Source organism: Lottia gigantea, assembly GCF_000327385.1.
Source record: "Lottia gigantea unplaced genomic scaffold LOTGIsca_42, whole genome shotgun sequence".
In the NCBI taxonomy this organism is placed as follows: Eukaryota; Metazoa; Mollusca; class Gastropoda; family Lottiidae; genus Lottia; species Lottia gigantea.
In genome coordinates, this window is record NW_008709463.1 from 1,460,361 (window position 1) to 1,478,327 (window position 17,967).

At 34.8% G+C, this 17,967-nt stretch overlaps 2 protein-coding genes across 2 annotated transcripts in view; one reads left to right on the top strand and one right to left on the bottom strand.

Annotated features, from left to right (window-relative positions):
- LOTGIDRAFT_233685 (hypothetical protein) overlaps positions 1-9,158 on the bottom strand; it is an 11,457-nt gene extending 2,299 nt beyond the window's left edge. The window contains exons 1-20 of the mRNA XM_009060422.1: positions 9,073-9,158; positions 8,421-8,555; positions 8,033-8,166; positions 7,706-7,801; positions 7,404-7,467; positions 6,790-6,986; positions 6,354-6,479; positions 5,888-5,989; positions 5,280-5,412; positions 4,882-4,991; positions 4,446-4,595; positions 3,966-4,068; positions 3,665-3,816; positions 3,089-3,201; positions 2,137-2,160; positions 1,788-1,868; positions 1,049-1,175; positions 731-814; positions 403-556; positions 100-120 (exon numbers count right to left, since the gene is read on the bottom strand). Coding sequence (XP_009058670.1) covers positions 100-120; positions 403-556; positions 731-814; positions 1,049-1,175; positions 1,788-1,868; positions 2,137-2,160; positions 3,089-3,201; positions 3,665-3,816; positions 3,966-4,068; positions 4,446-4,595; positions 4,882-4,991; positions 5,280-5,412; positions 5,888-5,989; positions 6,354-6,479; positions 6,790-6,986; positions 7,404-7,467; positions 7,706-7,801; positions 8,033-8,166; positions 8,421-8,547 — 2,098 coding nt within the window. The 5' untranslated portion in view covers positions 8,548-8,555; positions 9,073-9,158. The remainder of the gene's footprint in view (positions 1-99; positions 121-402; positions 557-730; positions 815-1,048; positions 1,176-1,787; positions 1,869-2,136; positions 2,161-3,088; positions 3,202-3,664; positions 3,817-3,965; positions 4,069-4,445; positions 4,596-4,881; positions 4,992-5,279; positions 5,413-5,887; positions 5,990-6,353; positions 6,480-6,789; positions 6,987-7,403; positions 7,468-7,705; positions 7,802-8,032; positions 8,167-8,420; positions 8,556-9,072) is intronic.
- Positions 9,159-9,277: 119 nt separating this feature from the next.
- On the top strand, positions 9,278-12,772 carry LOTGIDRAFT_233686 (hypothetical protein). The gene is made up of 7 exons (XM_009060423.1): positions 9,278-9,698; positions 10,218-10,300; positions 10,702-10,814; positions 11,080-11,152; positions 11,614-11,675; positions 12,011-12,083; positions 12,349-12,772. Exons 1-7 carry the CDS (start codon positions 9,409-9,411, stop codon positions 12,549-12,551), a joined length of 897 nt encoding a protein of 298 aa, XP_009058671.1. The 5' UTR covers positions 9,278-9,408; the 3' UTR covers positions 12,552-12,772.
- The last annotated feature ends 5,195 nt before the right edge of the window (positions 12,773-17,967 follow it).

The following is a 17,967-nucleotide window of genomic DNA, read 5'->3' on the forward strand; positions in this document are numbered from 1 at the left end:
TGCTTTACAGGTCATGTCATGCAGTGTGCAATGAGGGAAATTTTTCCATGACGGTAACAATATAATGAATAAAAATAAATTAATAAAGATAATGCTTACAGTACATGCGATGAAAATTTTCTGAAAATATAAAAAAATGAAACGATTCAAAAGAAATGTTTGGACACTGGCATATTTCATGGAATTTTCATTCTTAAATGGGATACAGCTGCTTAAAATTGCTCTCTGGCAGTTCTTCTGACAATATCATCGCTTTACAAGTTATCCCATTCATCAAGCACAATACTGACCAATAAAAGTCATTTAAATGATTTTTGAAATTAAATTATAGGCTATAATATGTTTTCAAAACTAATAAATAAAATAATAGTATAATAACAAACCAAAAAAAAAAAAGCCTACCCATTAGCACCACATCTTTTGGTGTTTTCTGGTGTTCCTTGGCAACTCGTACAATTTGTTCAAACACCACATTGACTAGTTTCGTGTAAGCTTTTTCTAAATCTGTCCTTCTTTCAGATCCTCGGAAAATATGCTCTGCCAAATTGGCAAAATCCTGAACATAAAAAATAACTGGGATGATACAAGGCAAAAGTGAAATGAAATGGAGGTTTAACATCTTACTTTTCTTCACCTAATTGGGCTAATGCAGTGTTCAATGAGGGAAATTTTGCCAGGACAGCAACATTTTCTTGATCACGTAATACTTGATATAAGACTGAAGACAAACCTCAAAAGAATGGACAAAACTGATTATTCCACATCTATTTTTCTTGGACACCTTGGCATCTTCTATCATACGAATCTGAGATTGCTGAAAAATACCAAAAAAAAACTCTTGACGCCAACATTGAAATATTATTATTTCCAATTCAAAACTAAAACTTCCTACCTAAAACATCCTCAAGCCTTTCCTAAAAGATTTCAGAACAGTTTATCATGTTCAACAAAGATACTGTTCAGTTAATACGGCGAAAATTTGAAACTCTTCAAAATTTATACTTTAGCTTTCCTTTATTTTTGCTGCATCAATAACATAAAAACTTACAATATATTTATCAAAGTTACGTTTTACTTTCACTAGACAGTTACCAAACGTCATACTGAGAAACGAACCAACATCTTGTGTGTTTATAACATGTTGTCCCATCCGTACTAACATATACATCGAATATCTATAAATAAACAACTATAGAGTTATCTTGATTGAACCGAGTCAGATGGGGCAGGGGGGTTCTGTCGTACAGTTGGTAATCTTTACATGATGTTATTTACATGGGTACATCAAACAAATGTTAGTCATGAATTCTTATCTAAATTAGTCTCAGCTGTAAGTGGGTACGGATAATCCAGGAAAGATCAATGCCAAAAGTTTTGACCAAGGACCACCTGGTAGAAAGGTTTGTTGTGAACCTAAGTTGTTATCCTTGTAAAATCAATGCCAAGAAATTTAACCAAGGACCACCTGGTAGAAAGGTTTGTTGTGAACCTAAGTTGTTATCCTTGTAAAATCAATGCCAAGAAATTTAACCAAGGACCACCTGGTAGAAAGGTTTGTTGTGAACCTAAGTTGTTATCCTTGTAAAATCAATGCCAAGAAATTTAACCAAGGACCACCTGGTAGAAAGCCTGAGTTGTTATCCTTGTAAAATCAATGTCAAGAGGTTTAACCAAGGACCAGCTGGTAGAAAGGATCCTGTTACTATGAACATTCCCACAAAATTTCATATCTATGTATGTATTATCCAGATTCAACTATAACTAAATATAAAATAAACCCTACTTACAAACCATCCTTGCTATCAGCAAATGTTATAAAACTATCTAAATCTTGCTCTAGGGTGGGAAATAAACTCAATAACATTTGTCTAAAATATAAATAAATAATTATAAAATTACGTGATATTAAGAAAGGATTAAATATCAATCGTACAAATTTATTTATCACAGAGATGATGCTTGGAAATGAAATGGAGTTTTTTATGTGCTACTTTTGAGGAAAAGAAGGGGCAATGCTATGTGGTGTGCAATGAGGGAAATTTTACCAGGACAACAGTGTTAATGCTTCTGAGTATAATGATGACAATGATGATTCCATAGAGACTTTGAAATTATTTTTTGAATGTTTCCACTCACCTTACACCATCGTTCATCTGTCTCCTACAAATATCAAATATCTTTTATCAACAGTGAAATTCTAATATTTTTCATATTATTCATAGAAATAATTTGCTTTTTGTTTTACATACTTCTGAGCCAGATTTTTCTGGCAAAATTTGTGTCACAATGAAACCCCTCAGGCTCTTCCACATTGCTTCTGTATTTGAAATCTGAAGTCTAAAGCTGTCTCCCCATTCAGTCTACCCCCATTTCCAAGAGTCGGCCTACAGGAAGATTGTAATCTAAACTTACTTCTCTTTGGTTGTTCGACGTTGATATAATCCTTCACCAAGATTCTCTTCAAAATATTCTCTAGAAAATATATAGAGAAAATATTGATATGAACATGCCCCTTTTTCATCTCTGTTCCAATGTCAATTGTTTGGGATCTTGGAAGTACATATCCTCTATATTGTAAATATTGTGCCATTAGTCGTTTTGCATCATTTTTTGCATTTCAAATCATCCTCTTGCTTAACCCTTTCAATCCAAGTGACCAGTTTACCAGCCACATAATTCCAATATATACCCGAGCAGTCGGTACAGCAACCGTTACCAAGTGAGTCACATGACGTAATCTTCAGAATCTTCAAGTTATATAACTTGGAGTTCAGGGTATATGATGTTTGTTTCATTTAAACTCAGGGTTCAAAGGGAAAAGAGTTCTAATTCCTCAACCAGTGCTTTTAGAGTTGAAACTTAATTAATCTACTTACTCCTGGACATTTGTGACTTTTCTTGGCGTCCAAATATCAGAACTCTCAGAATCTTGATCCCCATCCTGAAACGAAATCAAAACTTGATGAAATGACAGTTGAAAAATAAAATGAAAGGAAAAAAAAGAATCTTTCTATTTGGTGTAATTTAACTAAGAAAGATGTGTTTAAAGTTTAACAGCATAGAGACATAGAAATAAACAGACAATAACCTTACTTTTAGTCCTTCTGCCACCAATGATTCACTCAGGTGAAAAAATTTATCACAAAAATCCTGTTCTGCTAGACATACTCTTTCTAGTTCAGTGAAAACTTTTTCAAGAATCTGAAAGATTTAATGAGATTAAACTGATATATCATCAAAATATCTGATATAAGAACATTACAGGTCTATTTTAAGAATGCAACTAAATGCTTTTTTTTAACGAGACAGCAAAGATGTTTTCTGTCCTTTTCTGGTGGTTGTGGATTCTAATTTTTGCGGCACGCAAAAGTCTTTTAATCTCGAATAAGACATCTTTTAATATTATTCCAGTTGACCAATCTGTACATGGGTACTGATAAATCGCAGAAAATTCAAAGCCGAGAGGTTTGACCAAGGACCAGCTGGAAGAAAGGATCCTTGTGAACCTAAGTTGTTATCCTTGTGAACCTAAGTTGTTATCCTTGTGAACCTAAGTTGTTATCCTTGTGAACCGAAGTTGTTATCCTTGTGAACCGAAGTTGTTATCCTTGTGAACCGAAGTTGTTATCCTTGTGAACCAAAGTTGTTATCCTTTCTTACTTACCGAATCAAAGAATCCACGATTAGCGATATCAGTTTCTGATCCATAACCAACAGATAGAGAATCTACACTCTGCATGGAGGGTGACCTCCCTCGTAATTTAGATGACATCTTCTCTAAACTTGTTGAGGAGCCTGATACTACTGAGGCTATTCCTGAAAACAAAGGATTTATCATCATCTCAATTTTCAACTCCATTCTATTTTGTATGCAAGTTTCCCCCTTCCCACCTCCTACACATTACAAATATAAAATATCAACAAAAAAAACCAGGAAAATAAGTGTATGTAAATAAATGTCTTACCGTGTTTTCCTTTATCAGCTTTTCCAGTGACTCGTTGTTTGGCACATTCTAAAAACTCCTGTACTTCACGTGTATATAGTTTAGATAAATTATCAGCATACACCTAGAAAACAAGGTGTTTATTTCAAAACTAAAAGTTGGATTAAGAGGATTCAATTGGTTCGTCAATAATCCTAATCCTACTAATTCTAAACTCTCTGATGCTTTGATATATTAATGGAAGTATATTGAAATTATGACTATTTTAAATTAAATCCTTTGCCAACTTTACATTTGAAAATTCAAATCAAAGATTCCAAAAAAACCATAGCAACCGCCAATTTGATCAAAGTTGTAAGATCAACATATGCCTCCCCCACCCCCTATCGAAATCATACTACCCTTCTTTACTTTGTGACCTAGGCCAGTGTTTTTATGAGATTACGACCTCATCCCCATCTAACACTACCCCTCAGGGTATTAAAGAAATTCAAAGGTTACCTCTGATAAACAGTCAAAGACGACAGGATCAGTGTTTTTTAACCAGAACATTAAATCAGAATATATTATCAGTTGTTTTTGAACTGATTCGTGTTGGAGCATCTTTAATTCTCCACTGAATCTACTCAGTGATTCGGCCATTTGATTTCCCTGAATAGTAAAACATGGGATACATTTTCTTCTGGTGACAAAGCTGACTGTCTAGTCAACCAAATTATTAAATCAATGCTCTAAGACCAATTAGAACAGGTGTGCATTATATTCGCAAATATACAGTTTATGTCCAATTTAAGAACTGAGTATAAAATTCTTCAACAAGTGTTGTTGCCATTTTTCTAAATGTTCAGAAGCAAATAATTAAAGAAGTTTGATTGGTTAACATTGTCACAGTAATCAGACATCTTGCGTCATATCAAAACACAGATTAATCTGTTACCTGATGTATAAACAAATTATTTAAATGTTGGGACAATCTTTTACTGAAATTACTGGAAATTTTATTAAACTTCTTCTGTTGTTCTTCTACAGCCCCTAGTCTCTTTAACGCTGAAAAAAATGGTGGAGAAATATTATCAGCATGCTGGGATACAAACCTGTCGTTATGTTGAATGTCCAAACGTGAATAATTCTGTACAAACATGGGTTTGAAGTCTCGAATTTCGACGGTGATTTGTGAACACTATTATTGATTGGCTTAGCTAAAAGAAAAAACAGTTTCTGTGACTAAGGTATGATTGGTCAAACAGATGGTGAACATGTCCCTTTAATTATGACTATTGAATCAAACAGAGTCAAGGAACACACTCAAAAGTATTTTTAGAATATACTAGATACCTGGATTCATCTCAATATTCATACACCTGTGTAGAGCTTGAGCAGCCTGGACACATTCATAAATACCATTCGGTGTGGACAGATCACCATCTAATAACGCACTCATATGTTTAATATCTAAATCCATTTGACTCTATATAAAACATTCAATTATGTATATTAATATTATAAATTTCAGATAAAATTTGATTATATATAAGGTGGATAGAAGTAATATTAGAGAAAAATGGCATCATCTTCACAATATCAAGGTATTATCAACTTGTCTTGTACCTTGAGTAAATGTAAACTTGATGATATCGCTGGACTGTATGTAAGTCAATAACTTTTCAGTCTGTCTGTCGAGGGCTATGATTAGGTGTATTTGCTGACATACAAACCAATCAAAACCTTGGATACAAGAATAGCTGATGTAGTCAAGGTATAAGATGAAGTTTGTAATAGCTTGTCATTGTGAAGATGATTGGCATAGGCTTATTGTGTTTGTCCACCAATCCCACAAAATTCCCTTAAGGTTTCCACTCTCCTGGTTTTTGGTATTTCATTATTTTCATAAAATCAAATTTCTAATCGTGTAGCTAGTCAAATATAAATAAAAAGATACTAACCACAATAGATTCTAGACTCTCAGTCAACTGGTGAAGATTTTTATTTCTGATTGTCATTAACATATCTTTATCTCTCATTACCTCCATCTGTTCTTTTACATTCTAAATCAATATATCATAACTTTACTCCTGTTTATTTATATACACATAATATTATAATCATTCTGACAAGTGCCCCCACTGATACAATTTTGTCAGTAACAATCTTGGCGCATTGTTTTTCTTTTTAGTATGTTAGATAGACTCCATCATTCCTTTGAACATACCATTGGTAAAACTATCCTATTGTGGTCATATTTCTTTACCCTAGTTTCACACCAACTTGTTATGGTTTGAACGAAACTGAAATCTTAAAGAAGACAATGCAAGAGAAACGCTCATAATTGTTGTGAGTTATTTAAGGTCAAATATGAACCCTGACTCGTGCCCATTGAGTACACTGGTTGACAAAGTAGACTAGACTAACCTCTAGTATTTGATCATAAGAATTGAGTTGTTGTTCCACTGTTTCAGCCTGTTTTATTCCATCATCTAGCAATCTCATCAGGTTTAAAACTTGATCTTCTGACCCCATAATAGAATGGATGTTAGCCTGAAAATAAAAACACAACAGGCTCTTGTGAATTTCTTATTCGGTGAATTTAATATTCAGAAAATTACTGATATGCAAGAACAGGATAAGCCTATAACCTCCTCTTGGACAAGGTCAGTGAGGTTTTTTAATGATCAATAGGTGGAAGAGGATTGTAAAGGGCGGCAGATAAGAATGATATGAAATAGGAAAAGGAAAGGGTGTGATAGTTGGGATCATTTCTAACCCTCCTGTCAATAAGATCTGCAGTTTTCCCAAGTCTGAATTCATTTACAATATCATTGGAGGAGAAAGAACTCATATAACTTACCCCATCAAGAACAGACAACTCTTTAGAGAGCTTCTCAGCAAAAACTTCAGCATTAGCTATACCAGCCTGACATGAGGACATCAATCTTTCGAGATCTGACTCCTCTTTAGAGGACAGAGCCTGATAATCCTCATCCTCTATAGAAATATCATCTCCATCTGTAGTCCCTGTATTCTGGTCTAATGGCTGGTTCACGTCTGCAATAATAACATGAAACAGAATTCAAATGAATGGAGTCTTGCATCCTACTCTTCTGCACATTATTGGGCTAATCAAGACGGCAACGCCATGCAGGGTGCAATGAGAGAAATTTAGCCAGGACAGAGGCATTAGCCTGTTCATTTTCGATTTCACATTGTCGAGATATCTTTAATGTGCACAGCCTGTAGCACACAGGGTCTCTTCCGAATGACTAGACGTTTTTTTTCCATGTCAGTCACTCCAACCTGCATCACTGACAAGGGGAAACCGGGTTGAAAAATTCAAAGACATTATTTCAACCTCTGCTGGGATTGGACCTTTAGGTTAGATAGCAACCATCTAACTCAATCAGCTATTGCAGCTATGATTGAAGCTGTTAGAATGAAATTTAAATAAAAGATATGGGAACAAACCCTGCATCAGATGTTGAGGAATGTTGACAAAGGATGGTTTCTGTATTAAATATCTCTGACTGAGCTGTAATAAAAATTAAATATTCATTTGAAATTGTGTTAAAATTGCTGAATTCAGATATATATATAATGTAAGCACGCTCACTCAACGGGAGCAAGAAAACAATGAGAATATTCAATATTTAAATTTAATAAACAAGTTCTTCACAGTTTATGCATACATTCACCATTAGGGGGATGCTCCATCAGGTCAATCTTCCTGTGTTTGAAGAGAATTAATTTCAAAATTAAATTTGACTCACTCTCCATAATGAGGCTAGAAAACTCTCTTTTTCTTCAATACCACTCGTAGCCCAGCTATAAATCTTCTCAAAATGGAGATCAAATTCTGGTGTCTCCTTCAACGAAAAATAAAAATAAAAATAAAAGAATTCAAAATTTGACCAACCAAAACTTTTTTTTAGCTAAGCCAATTAGTGATAATGTTCACAACTCACTGTCGAGATTGGAGGCTTCAAATCCATGTATGTCCAGAATTATCTGTGTTTTAAGGAGAGATATGACCATGCCAATGACAATGTAACTAATACAGAATGAGGGTTCGTAAAAAATGTGTGTAACAGTCAAACCTTTTCAGCACTCTTTCCATCGACTGTTCTTAAATCTCGTAATAACCATGATAATTTCTTCTTAAAACCATCACCTCTATCTGTCTTTTTAACTTGATATATAAATACCCGAATAGGGCTGTCTGTAGTATTCACTAGATTAACAAATTTTAAAATATTAACCAAACTGTACAAAAGCACTGGCCAAGGGTCATATTGTAAGGGAGGCAATTTCAAGACACCAGCTTTTCTGCCCCTGAATGGACTGGCAAGACCATGCAGTGTGCAATGCAGCACTATGATGGAAAATTTCCAAACACAGCAAACGAAGCAAAATCAATTTCCAACTGTCAAGGGATCAAAAAAATCCTAAATCTAGCTTTGGTTTAGAGATAAAAATACAACTTACAAACAGCACATAAATAAGATCCTTTCCTTTTTCTGGGTGGTTTATATACATTAATCAAACTAATTAATCTTTCATCGTTAGGCAGAAATAAATCTCGTTGTAAGGTATGTTTTATAGCAGCTGCCATTGTTTACCCTAAAATGAAAAAAAAAATTCACACGCAAGAGACTTCAGGTTAAGACATGAAATGAATTGAAGTTCTATGTTCTGCTTTTCTGCTCCAATCTTGGAAATGAAGACTGGCAAAACTTTACACCAATGAGAAAACTTTTCAAACTGAGGGATCTTCAATGATCAAAGACAGACTATGTCTGTAGCATACAGTTTTTTTTTATGGCAGCCCCTTTGTCATCTAGACCCACCCTACCTCTTGTTTATAACAAAACAATAAGTTTGGCAAGCAAGAGATCAGCCTGTTGTGCCAACACCAATCCCTTCATGGTCAGAATTGATTACAAAAATGTATGCCTTCCACTGGCTTCCAGTCTTGCCATTGAGATGATGCCCCACCCCTTTCCACCTCGACAGTTTGTTTCCTCAAGCAATCAAAGATCGGGAGAAAGTTAACTAGATTGAAATTTGCAGCAAGCCATCCTCAAAATGCCCATATCCGATATGGTCGTAACATTAACGTAAAAGCATGCAAACTTACCTTTTATAATGAATTTCATACAGAAAGCACATACATTAAAAACATTTCTACTTTCATTTTATTAATGTACTTCCGGCCAACAGTACGCATGCTCAACGCACCTGTCAGTCTGTAGCCTTGTACATAAAGACGTTATATTTTCTTTTGATAATTGAAACTATAAAACATGTCTTGACAGTCTGGACTATGTTGCTTAGTGTTTGTAAACAAATGGCCGTCAAAGAAAGAAAGATTTGTATGCCAGTGAGAGTTTTTTTGTGAAACCTGACTGCGAGAAGTAATAAACGATCTCTTAAGGATTTTAATCAGAAGGGCTATCCTTCCTGATCTTTAAAAATGGCAACAGGACATATTTTGCCTGGTTATGGCAATCCTGTCAGCCGATTAAGAAGAGTGCGGCATGTCGGTTATCCTATTGAAAATGACTGGCTTCTTAAAATGAAACAAGAAACCAATTTAGATAGAAGCGAATTTGAAATGATTCGAGCTAAAGCTAGGCATGTGTGGTCGAAGCCAGACCGTGAAAAGACAACATATAGATTTCATTATAATGGGGATGAAATTGGAAGTTTGGTGCCCAGGAGACCAACATCACCAACTAGAAGAAATAACCCACACCCACCTGTGTAAGTATTTCAAATAACTTGTAAGGTTATTTATGATTTATTTGTTCAATCAATCCTGAAATCCTAAAACAGTGGTGTTTTTATGGATCATAAGATTAGGGGGCTGTGTCGAGGGGGCAGGTTTTACAAGGTGGCCCCAGACTATTCTGTTAAATGGTAAGAAATTAAATGTTGAGGGCCCAATGCTGGGTCAGCCTCTTAGAAACTCCACTGACTAGCCAGACTTCATTCCTATTAATTTTAATAGCAAATGATATGTGCTCCTTTATATCAAGTGTTATTATTTCAACAATTTGATTGAAGTGAAATGTTGTAGTGTTGGCTGATTAAAAATATTTTTGATGTTTTGGAATTATTTTAAAATGAATTGGGAATATGTCTATTGTATAATTAGAGTTAGGGTGTATTTAGATGAGTCTCAATGAAAGCACTGGCCTAGATCACAGAGCAATAGATAAGTCTAATAATTATGTGAGTTATCATGCTTGCATTTTAAATTTAAACCTGTTTATATTTCAGAGTATTTTTACACAATAAATTACATCAGGTTGGAGGCTATGACAAACCTGATACCAGTATTAATTATACAACACCTTATCAAGGTTAGCTCTACTTTCATTTTATTTCTTCATTAATATTTATTTCATTTAAGGGACATTGTAAAGAGATATTCTTAACTTAAAATTTTGTATGTGTATTGGGAATATATCAATGATCTGCAACATTCCAATTTTCAGTCAGACGTCTGTGGTTCCTGCAATTCCACTAAATTAAGTGTTTTATGGAATCACTTTTCGCAAAGGGCCTTGTAAAATGCACGGGCAGGTTTTGTGATAGTGATGTCATGTCATCAAACGCATAGTTTGATGAATGATAGAATTCACTTCAGCGAGAAAGGGTCTAACTCACAGAGTCCTACAAATTGACTCTATTACATGTATTATATCTATCGAATAAATGTTTGAAAATTTCAAAGTGTCATCTGAAATCTTGTTGTTTATAGTTGATGGAAGTGAAGGATTAAGTCCAATAGAGAATCATGCTAGAAAATTAACTAGATCTAAATACCTAGACCGACCTTCTACAGCAGCTATCAATCAGTATAGAGATGACTATGTAAGTCAGTTGGTTTTTATTTCAACTACCTCCAAGCTACTCTGTCCACCATTATTTTGTTACCAAAATTCAGACAAAGTTTAACTTAAGAGAGGGTTGAGGGGGGGCCACAGATCGGAGGTGGGGTTTTGGGCTGGGCATTCAGGGTATATGATGTTTTACTTGATTCACATTCAGTGTTCAGGTGAAGCCTTTCTTTGTCAAAATGGCTATACCCTTTCAAATGATTATATGCTTATGAAACCTCAATTTCTGCTTCATTTAGAGACTAAAAGAGTTCCTCGAGCCTACTGCTGCCCAAGCTACTCAAGCCTTTTTAAATCAGGCCAACCAGCCAGGTAAGCTCTTGAAAGTTTTAAACTGAATGAACAAAATTTTATAAAAACAACTATATTTTTCAAGGATAACAACTTAGATTCTCAAGAATCCTTTCTACCTGCTGGTCCTTGACCAAACCTCTTGACATTGATTTTTCAAGGATAACAACTTAGATTCACAAGAATCCTTCCTACCTGCTGGTCATTGGACAAACCTCTTGACATTGATCTTTCCTGAATTTATAAGATCACTTATTCAGTACTCATTTACAGCTGGGTCTGCTGAAATTATGAGTGAAGATGACTTATTTAAACTCAACAGAATTTCACACGCTAACCAAGATCGGAACTCACAATCACCATTTGTTTACCTATGCCAAGATAAAGTGCTTCCTTGTTTTTCTATTCCCATGCAATTGGTTAGTCTTTCTATAATTTAATGCACCTAGTTTGCTTTGTTACTGTTCTTATGTCTATTTCAGAAAAAGATGAGGCTTTACAAAGATTAGAAGACCAAAGATTTCAATATTTTGAGAGCCAAAAGGTATTGTACATCTTGTTATGTTTTACAAATTCTTCTCTTATCTGATTCCTGGCTTACTGAATGCATGCTCTTATCAAAGTTAATATTAAGCAGAGCATTTCATTGGTTGAATATCTTAATGACCTAGAACTCATGTATCTTAGCAATATCCTCAGATCATGAATGGGAAGTGGAATCATCCTCAGCTAAAAAGAAACATTCCGATTTTTATTATTCAGATTGTATTCCTTTCGACGAATGCTTTCAGTGTTTTCAGAGCACCACAACTTTGTAACATTTGGTGGGGGATTTTCCCCAATGGATGTGAATTTGATAAGATTTTGCTTTTTTTTCAGTATGGCACCTCACCTCGTGCTCAAACCGCCTACCCCTCAACTTACAGATGGATGAAAATAGCTGGCCCAAATGGTAAGCAATGTTTTCTATGCAAATATTCAGCAAATAAGCAGTACTGAATTGTGCTTCAGAGTCAGATGTCGAACTGAATTCTGCTCCATATAATGGGATTATTAATAGGCTACTATAGAGCAGGAAGAAGCTAAAGAGATAGTAGGCCTATTGGTTACCTTTGTGCGTGTTTCTTTATATATTTCTTGCCCAATTTTAACCAATATTATTCTTAAACTTTACCCATCAATTTCAAAACTGTTAGTTTGTGCTTAATATATTTCAGAAAATTACCGTTTAAATGGTGTTCCCTACCCTGAAAATATTCAAGTCAACCCACCCTTGCCAGGTCCTCTAGAATTGCTCGGATTACGACGCTGCCAAAATAAACAGACCAAACGACCACAGTTACGATTTAATTCAGCAAGGGGAGATTACTCTATTCATCCAGACTGGCCACCTAGTATACCTCACCATTTCGTTCCTTAAACTTGAAAACTATTGTTATAAATACAGAGCCTAATAGTATGTTTTTAAGGCATCTCTAGAAAAGACAGTTTTTACCAAAGAAAATTTTACTCGTCTTACTGGAATCTGATATTTGATGAAAGAAATAACTTGATTCTTAGATAATTGTATGATGGAATTTAAGAAATAACAAGAAGAAATAATAATGATGATAATTTATTGGAATAATAATATATATAACCAATTTTAGCGTCTATATTCAAAAACAAATATGCTGAAGCAGACCTATCAATTGTACGACAGCAGAATTTCACCCAACCTCAAACAATCATCAGACGTGTGGTCCTATCCCTTATAGGGTGATGCACAACAACAGAATCAATTCACCAGGTGTGTACTACTTCATAGGAAACTTCTAACCTAGAAATAACACACACAAACATTGTACCTTGAAAAAGGTTATTATATTTCAACAAAGCCTTAGAATCATATTTAAAGAAATTTCAAAGTCTTTACATATGACATGTTTGTGAACTACATTCGTATGTGTCATTTCCATGTAAGAACCATACGTAGTTTCATCCTAAATCTTATGATGTACAATTTACACCATTCCAATTTTTAATCAGAAATCTATAGTTCCTGCAATTCCATTAAAACATCATGAAACACTTAGTTTTAGTAGAATTGCAGAAACCACAGATATTTGAATGATAATTGGAATGTTGCAAATCAGTGTCCCTGACACACATAAAAGATTTAATTGTGAACCCTCTCCTAATGTCAGTGAGTTATATTAACAGTTGATCTGTTTCAGCAGTAAAATTTATAAATATCCATAAAAATTAAATAATCAGCAAAATATATTCTTCAAAGGTGAAGATGCAGTAGGAGATCAGTTATGATATGGTCATAAAATACTTTTAACATAATAACATCTACTATATCTACTTTTAGATTCATTCTTATTTTGAGAGTAAATTTATCATATTTATAGCAACTGTATCTTAAAATCTAAAATCAATAACTAAATATTTACTATAAATAACAAATTTCAAATAAAACTTCATTACTAGGACTAAATATTGATGATTTATATATAGATGATAATAATATTAGCACACTTTACTTAAATACATGGATGATAGGAAAGATAAGCTTAAAGCTAACATTAACAAACAAACAAAAAAATAGAACACAATTCTTACTGATCTTCTAGACAAACAAATATTTTACTTAGATAAACATTAGACGGAGCTCAAAATGTAATCCTTCAAGCTAATGGAAGTCAAAACATAATGGATCTTATTACACATCCAAGAACCTAAATTAGACATAATAGATCTCAAAATCAATTCAGACTCCTGGAGTCTCTCATTCTCAAAAATACAGCATTCTGATTGGATGATAAAAATAAATTCAAAATTGAATTAATGATTGACCAATCAGATAACTAGTACACTAAAATAATTTTATCACATAATTATAAGATTTGAACGACATATAGAAGCGAGGAGCACATATAACAAAAACTTTGTCTAATTATGTTATATAAGAAAAACACAAGACGAAATTATATATTCCATAACATCGTCTTGTGTTTTTGTTATATCACATAATTAGACAAAGTTTCTGTCATTGAGTATCTGGAAAGTAGTTAACAAATATATACATTATAATCTGGAATGAAACATAAAAGTTGAATGATCAAGGCACTGGAGACAAGCTGGCAGATAATCAATCCTCCTACAGTTGATCTCTGGCAGATAATCAATCCTCCTGTATTTGATCTGTAAACTCTTATATACAATAACAGTTAAAAACATTGTAAAGAGGTTTTCTAAACTATATATGTGTATCGGAGACACTGATAGCATCAATTTGCACCATTCCAAAATTGGAATGATGTAAATTGATGCTATCAGTGTCCCTGATACACATAAAAGTTTAAAAAACCTCTTTACATTCTCTTAGGTAACTTTCTCTTCAGGAAGTTGGGTTGCTTGGCAACTCAATAAATATAATCAGATAATGAGATTAACCCAGTCCGTGAATAATCGTGAATAATCGTACCGTTGCTTAAAGAACTAGCTTACAAACTTAACATATCAAAATATATTTTCATATCACATTATAACTTTGGAATATTTAATATACATTTGAAAGACAAGATTTATATAAGGACACCTAAAGAATAAAGACTTTCTTCTACAATAGCCACCTTTCATGTATGATGGAATACAGCAACTGATTGGATTGTATGCCAGTGAATACAGCCAATCATAGCCCTCAAGAGAACAATATTAAGGCTTATTGTATACAGACTTTCTGTCGAGGCTTCTGATTGGTTGTATTCGCATACGTACAATCCTATGAAATAGCTGTATTCTGTGATACAAGAAAGGTGGCTATTGTAGTCAAGGTATAAAAGTTTGTAATAGCTAGATATTGGAGAGAGAATAAAGGAAACATGATATTACTATATATAAAGAAAGTGAAACCTCTCGAAACCACATCCTCTGTAAACCAGCTTCTCGTATTTCACAATAAACTAGAAACCCCACGTAACCCACATTTTCCTCTGGTCTGATTAGATGCCTGTTTAGAAGGGTTTCACTGTATCTGTATATTTTTTAAGGCAGAGGCTATTCGTACCGCGACTGTACAAAAATGGGCATTAAAAATCATATGGCCATCCCTACCTAACACTAAAAAAGTCACTTAATATCATTCTTGACAATCAAAATATCTTATCCATACCATTGTTAGCAGCAATAGAGAACACGCATCATGACGGTACAAATAGCCAGTGCCATTTTTTAGGTACATATATATACCACATTTACACCTATCTTAAAGAAGTATTACAACAAATATAAAACATACAGTAAACATTGCTTTAAATAATACTATATTTTATTCTATACTACTCAACTAATTAAAAAAACAACACAAGCAGCAGTTTAAGAGTAAAAATGGATGCATAGAAAGTGCATAGAAAAATTGGAATGGTCTGTAGTCTTATTCTTTATCAAAATAATTATCTAAATCATAATAAATAAAAACAGAACCTGAAACATGTTGTTACTCAGAGTTTCATACTGTGCGATCTTAAAACAACTGACCTATTACAGCATGTGTCTCTACTAAAGTTTAACATCTAACAAAGAGCTGTTATAATGTTTTAGAACAGGATTACTCTCATATGGTTTTCGAGCTTGCTTAGGATTTCATTTGCTTTCAAGACAAAGCTAAGTAAAGCTTAAATATATATATTCAATAAAAAAATAAAACCATCCAAATCCAAATATGAGTTTAGTTATTCTATACTCAATATACCGAGATAAAACTACATGAAGAAATAACAACAATGATATATTCTAAAAACAGTATAGCACTAGTTAGCAATCTACAGCCAAATATACATTTTACAAAATATAATCTGAATTAAAAAAGCTTTAATTGTTTGTTCCATTGTGTTTGATTTGAAAGATTTTGGCGGGTAATTATTATAATATTAATTATAAAAAGTTGTAAAAATGTTCTCTGAATCTAATCTCATCAAAAAGCAATATTAGAAGTTTCATGTAGGCAGCCCAACTTGCCAGGAATGAATGATTTGGTGCTCAGAAAATTAAAATTCTGTATTTCGACTCAAAATTATGACACAATAGATCATTATTCTTCTAAGGTTTTGAGTATTTGTCATTAGAAGAAGATAAGTATACTAGTATATTAACTTTTGTTAACTGAACTCAAGAACAAACTATTTGAAAAGAAAATATCCTACAAGATCTGCTTTGATCTTAACCAACTGTTCCCTTGGTAATGATCTTTTGGAATGTTTTTACCATCTTAGTCAATTAAAAAAAAGCCGACCATATTTCAGTGAATTTCACACATCATCAATTTCTAACAACTGACATCAGAGAATTCCAAAGACTCTAGTCAATTGAACTACAGTCTACTTAAACGATGACAAAGAAAGTTTCTTTTAAATAAGTACTACTCATGCTAGTGAGAAAAAATCAATGTTCATCGACTGGAGTCTTGGGATCTGGATCCATTGTCCCTATACCAGTGTCCTTATCTTGACCTAAAAAAAACCAAATAGATTAATACACCTTATTCACGTGTCAAACAACGAATAAAATCAAAACCAATCTAATTCATGCCTCCAGAACAAACAAAAAAGGTGGCACGGCACCAAAACAATCAAATTTGGTATTCCACTGCCACAATAGGGTATAGCAGGGATGGGTAAGGCAGGGATAGGGATAGGGGTAGGGTTAGGGGCTAGGTAGGGTTAGGTAGAGTAGGGTAGGGTAGGGTAGGGTGGAGCAGGAATGGGTAAGGTAGGGATGGGTAAGGTAGGGATAAGGTAAGGTAGGGCTGGGTAGGACAGGGATGGGTAAGGTAGGGAAAGGTTAAGGCAGGTATTGGGTAGGGCAGGAATGGTTAAAGTAGGGATAGGGTTAGGTAGGGATAGGGTTAGGTAGGGATAGGGTAAGGTAGGGATAGGTTCAGGCAGGGATGGGTAAGATAAGGTAAGGTAGGGATAGGGTAGGGCAGGGATGGGTAAGGTAGGGATAGGGTAAGGTAGGGATAGGGTAAGGTAGGGGTGGGTTAGGTAGGGATAGGGTAAGGTAGGAGGGATAGGGTTAGGTAGGGATAAGGTAAGGTAGGGCTGGGTAGGACAGGGATGGGTAAGGTAGGGATAGGTTAAGGCAGGGATGGGTAGGGTAGGGTAGGGATGGGTAAGGAAGGGATAGGGATACGGTAGATATAGGATAGGGATACGGTAGAGATAGGGCAGGGTAGGGTAGAGATAGGGTAGGGTAGGGTAGGGTAGGGTAGGGATGGGTAAGGAAGGGATAGGGTAGGGTAGGGTAGGGTAGGGATGGGTAAGGAAGGGATAGGGATACGGTAGATATAGGATAGGGATACGGTAGAGATAGGGTAGGGTACGGTAGAGATAGGGTAGGGTAGGGTAGGGTAGGGATGGGTAAGGAAGGGATAGGGATACGGTAGATATAGGATAGGGATACAGTAGAGATAGGGTAGGGTAGAGATAGGGTAGGGATGGGTAAGGAAGGGATAGGGATACGGTAGATATAGGATAGGGATACGGTAGAGATAGGGTAGGGTAGGGTAGAGATAGGGTAGGGATGGGTAAGGAAGGGATAGGGATACGGTAGATATAGGATAGGGATACGGTAGAGATAGGGTAGGGAAGGGTAGGGATGGGTAAGGAAGGGATAGGGTAGGGTAGGGTAGGGTAGGGTAGGGATGGGTAAGGAAGGGATAGGGATACGGTAGATATAGGATAGGGATACGGTAGAGATAGGGTAGGGTCCGGTAGAGATAGGGTAGGGTAGGGTAGGGTCGGGATGGGTAAGGAAGGGATAGGGATACGGTAGATATAGGATAGGGATAC

Excerpts from the sequence above, each read along its gene's own strand:
- LOTGIDRAFT_233686 (XM_009060423.1), top strand. The coding sequence starts at position 9,409 with ATGGCAACAGGACATATTTTGCCTGGTTATGGCAATCCTGTCAGCCGA. Across the intron at positions 11,153-11,613 it reads AAATCAGGCCAACCAGCCAG|AAAAAGATGAGGCTTTACAA; the intron begins GTAAGCTCTTGA and ends TGTCTATTTCAG. Across the intron at positions 11,676-12,010 it reads AATATTTTGAGAGCCAAAAG|TATGGCACCTCACCTCGTGC; the intron begins GTATTGTACATC and ends CTTTTTTTTCAG.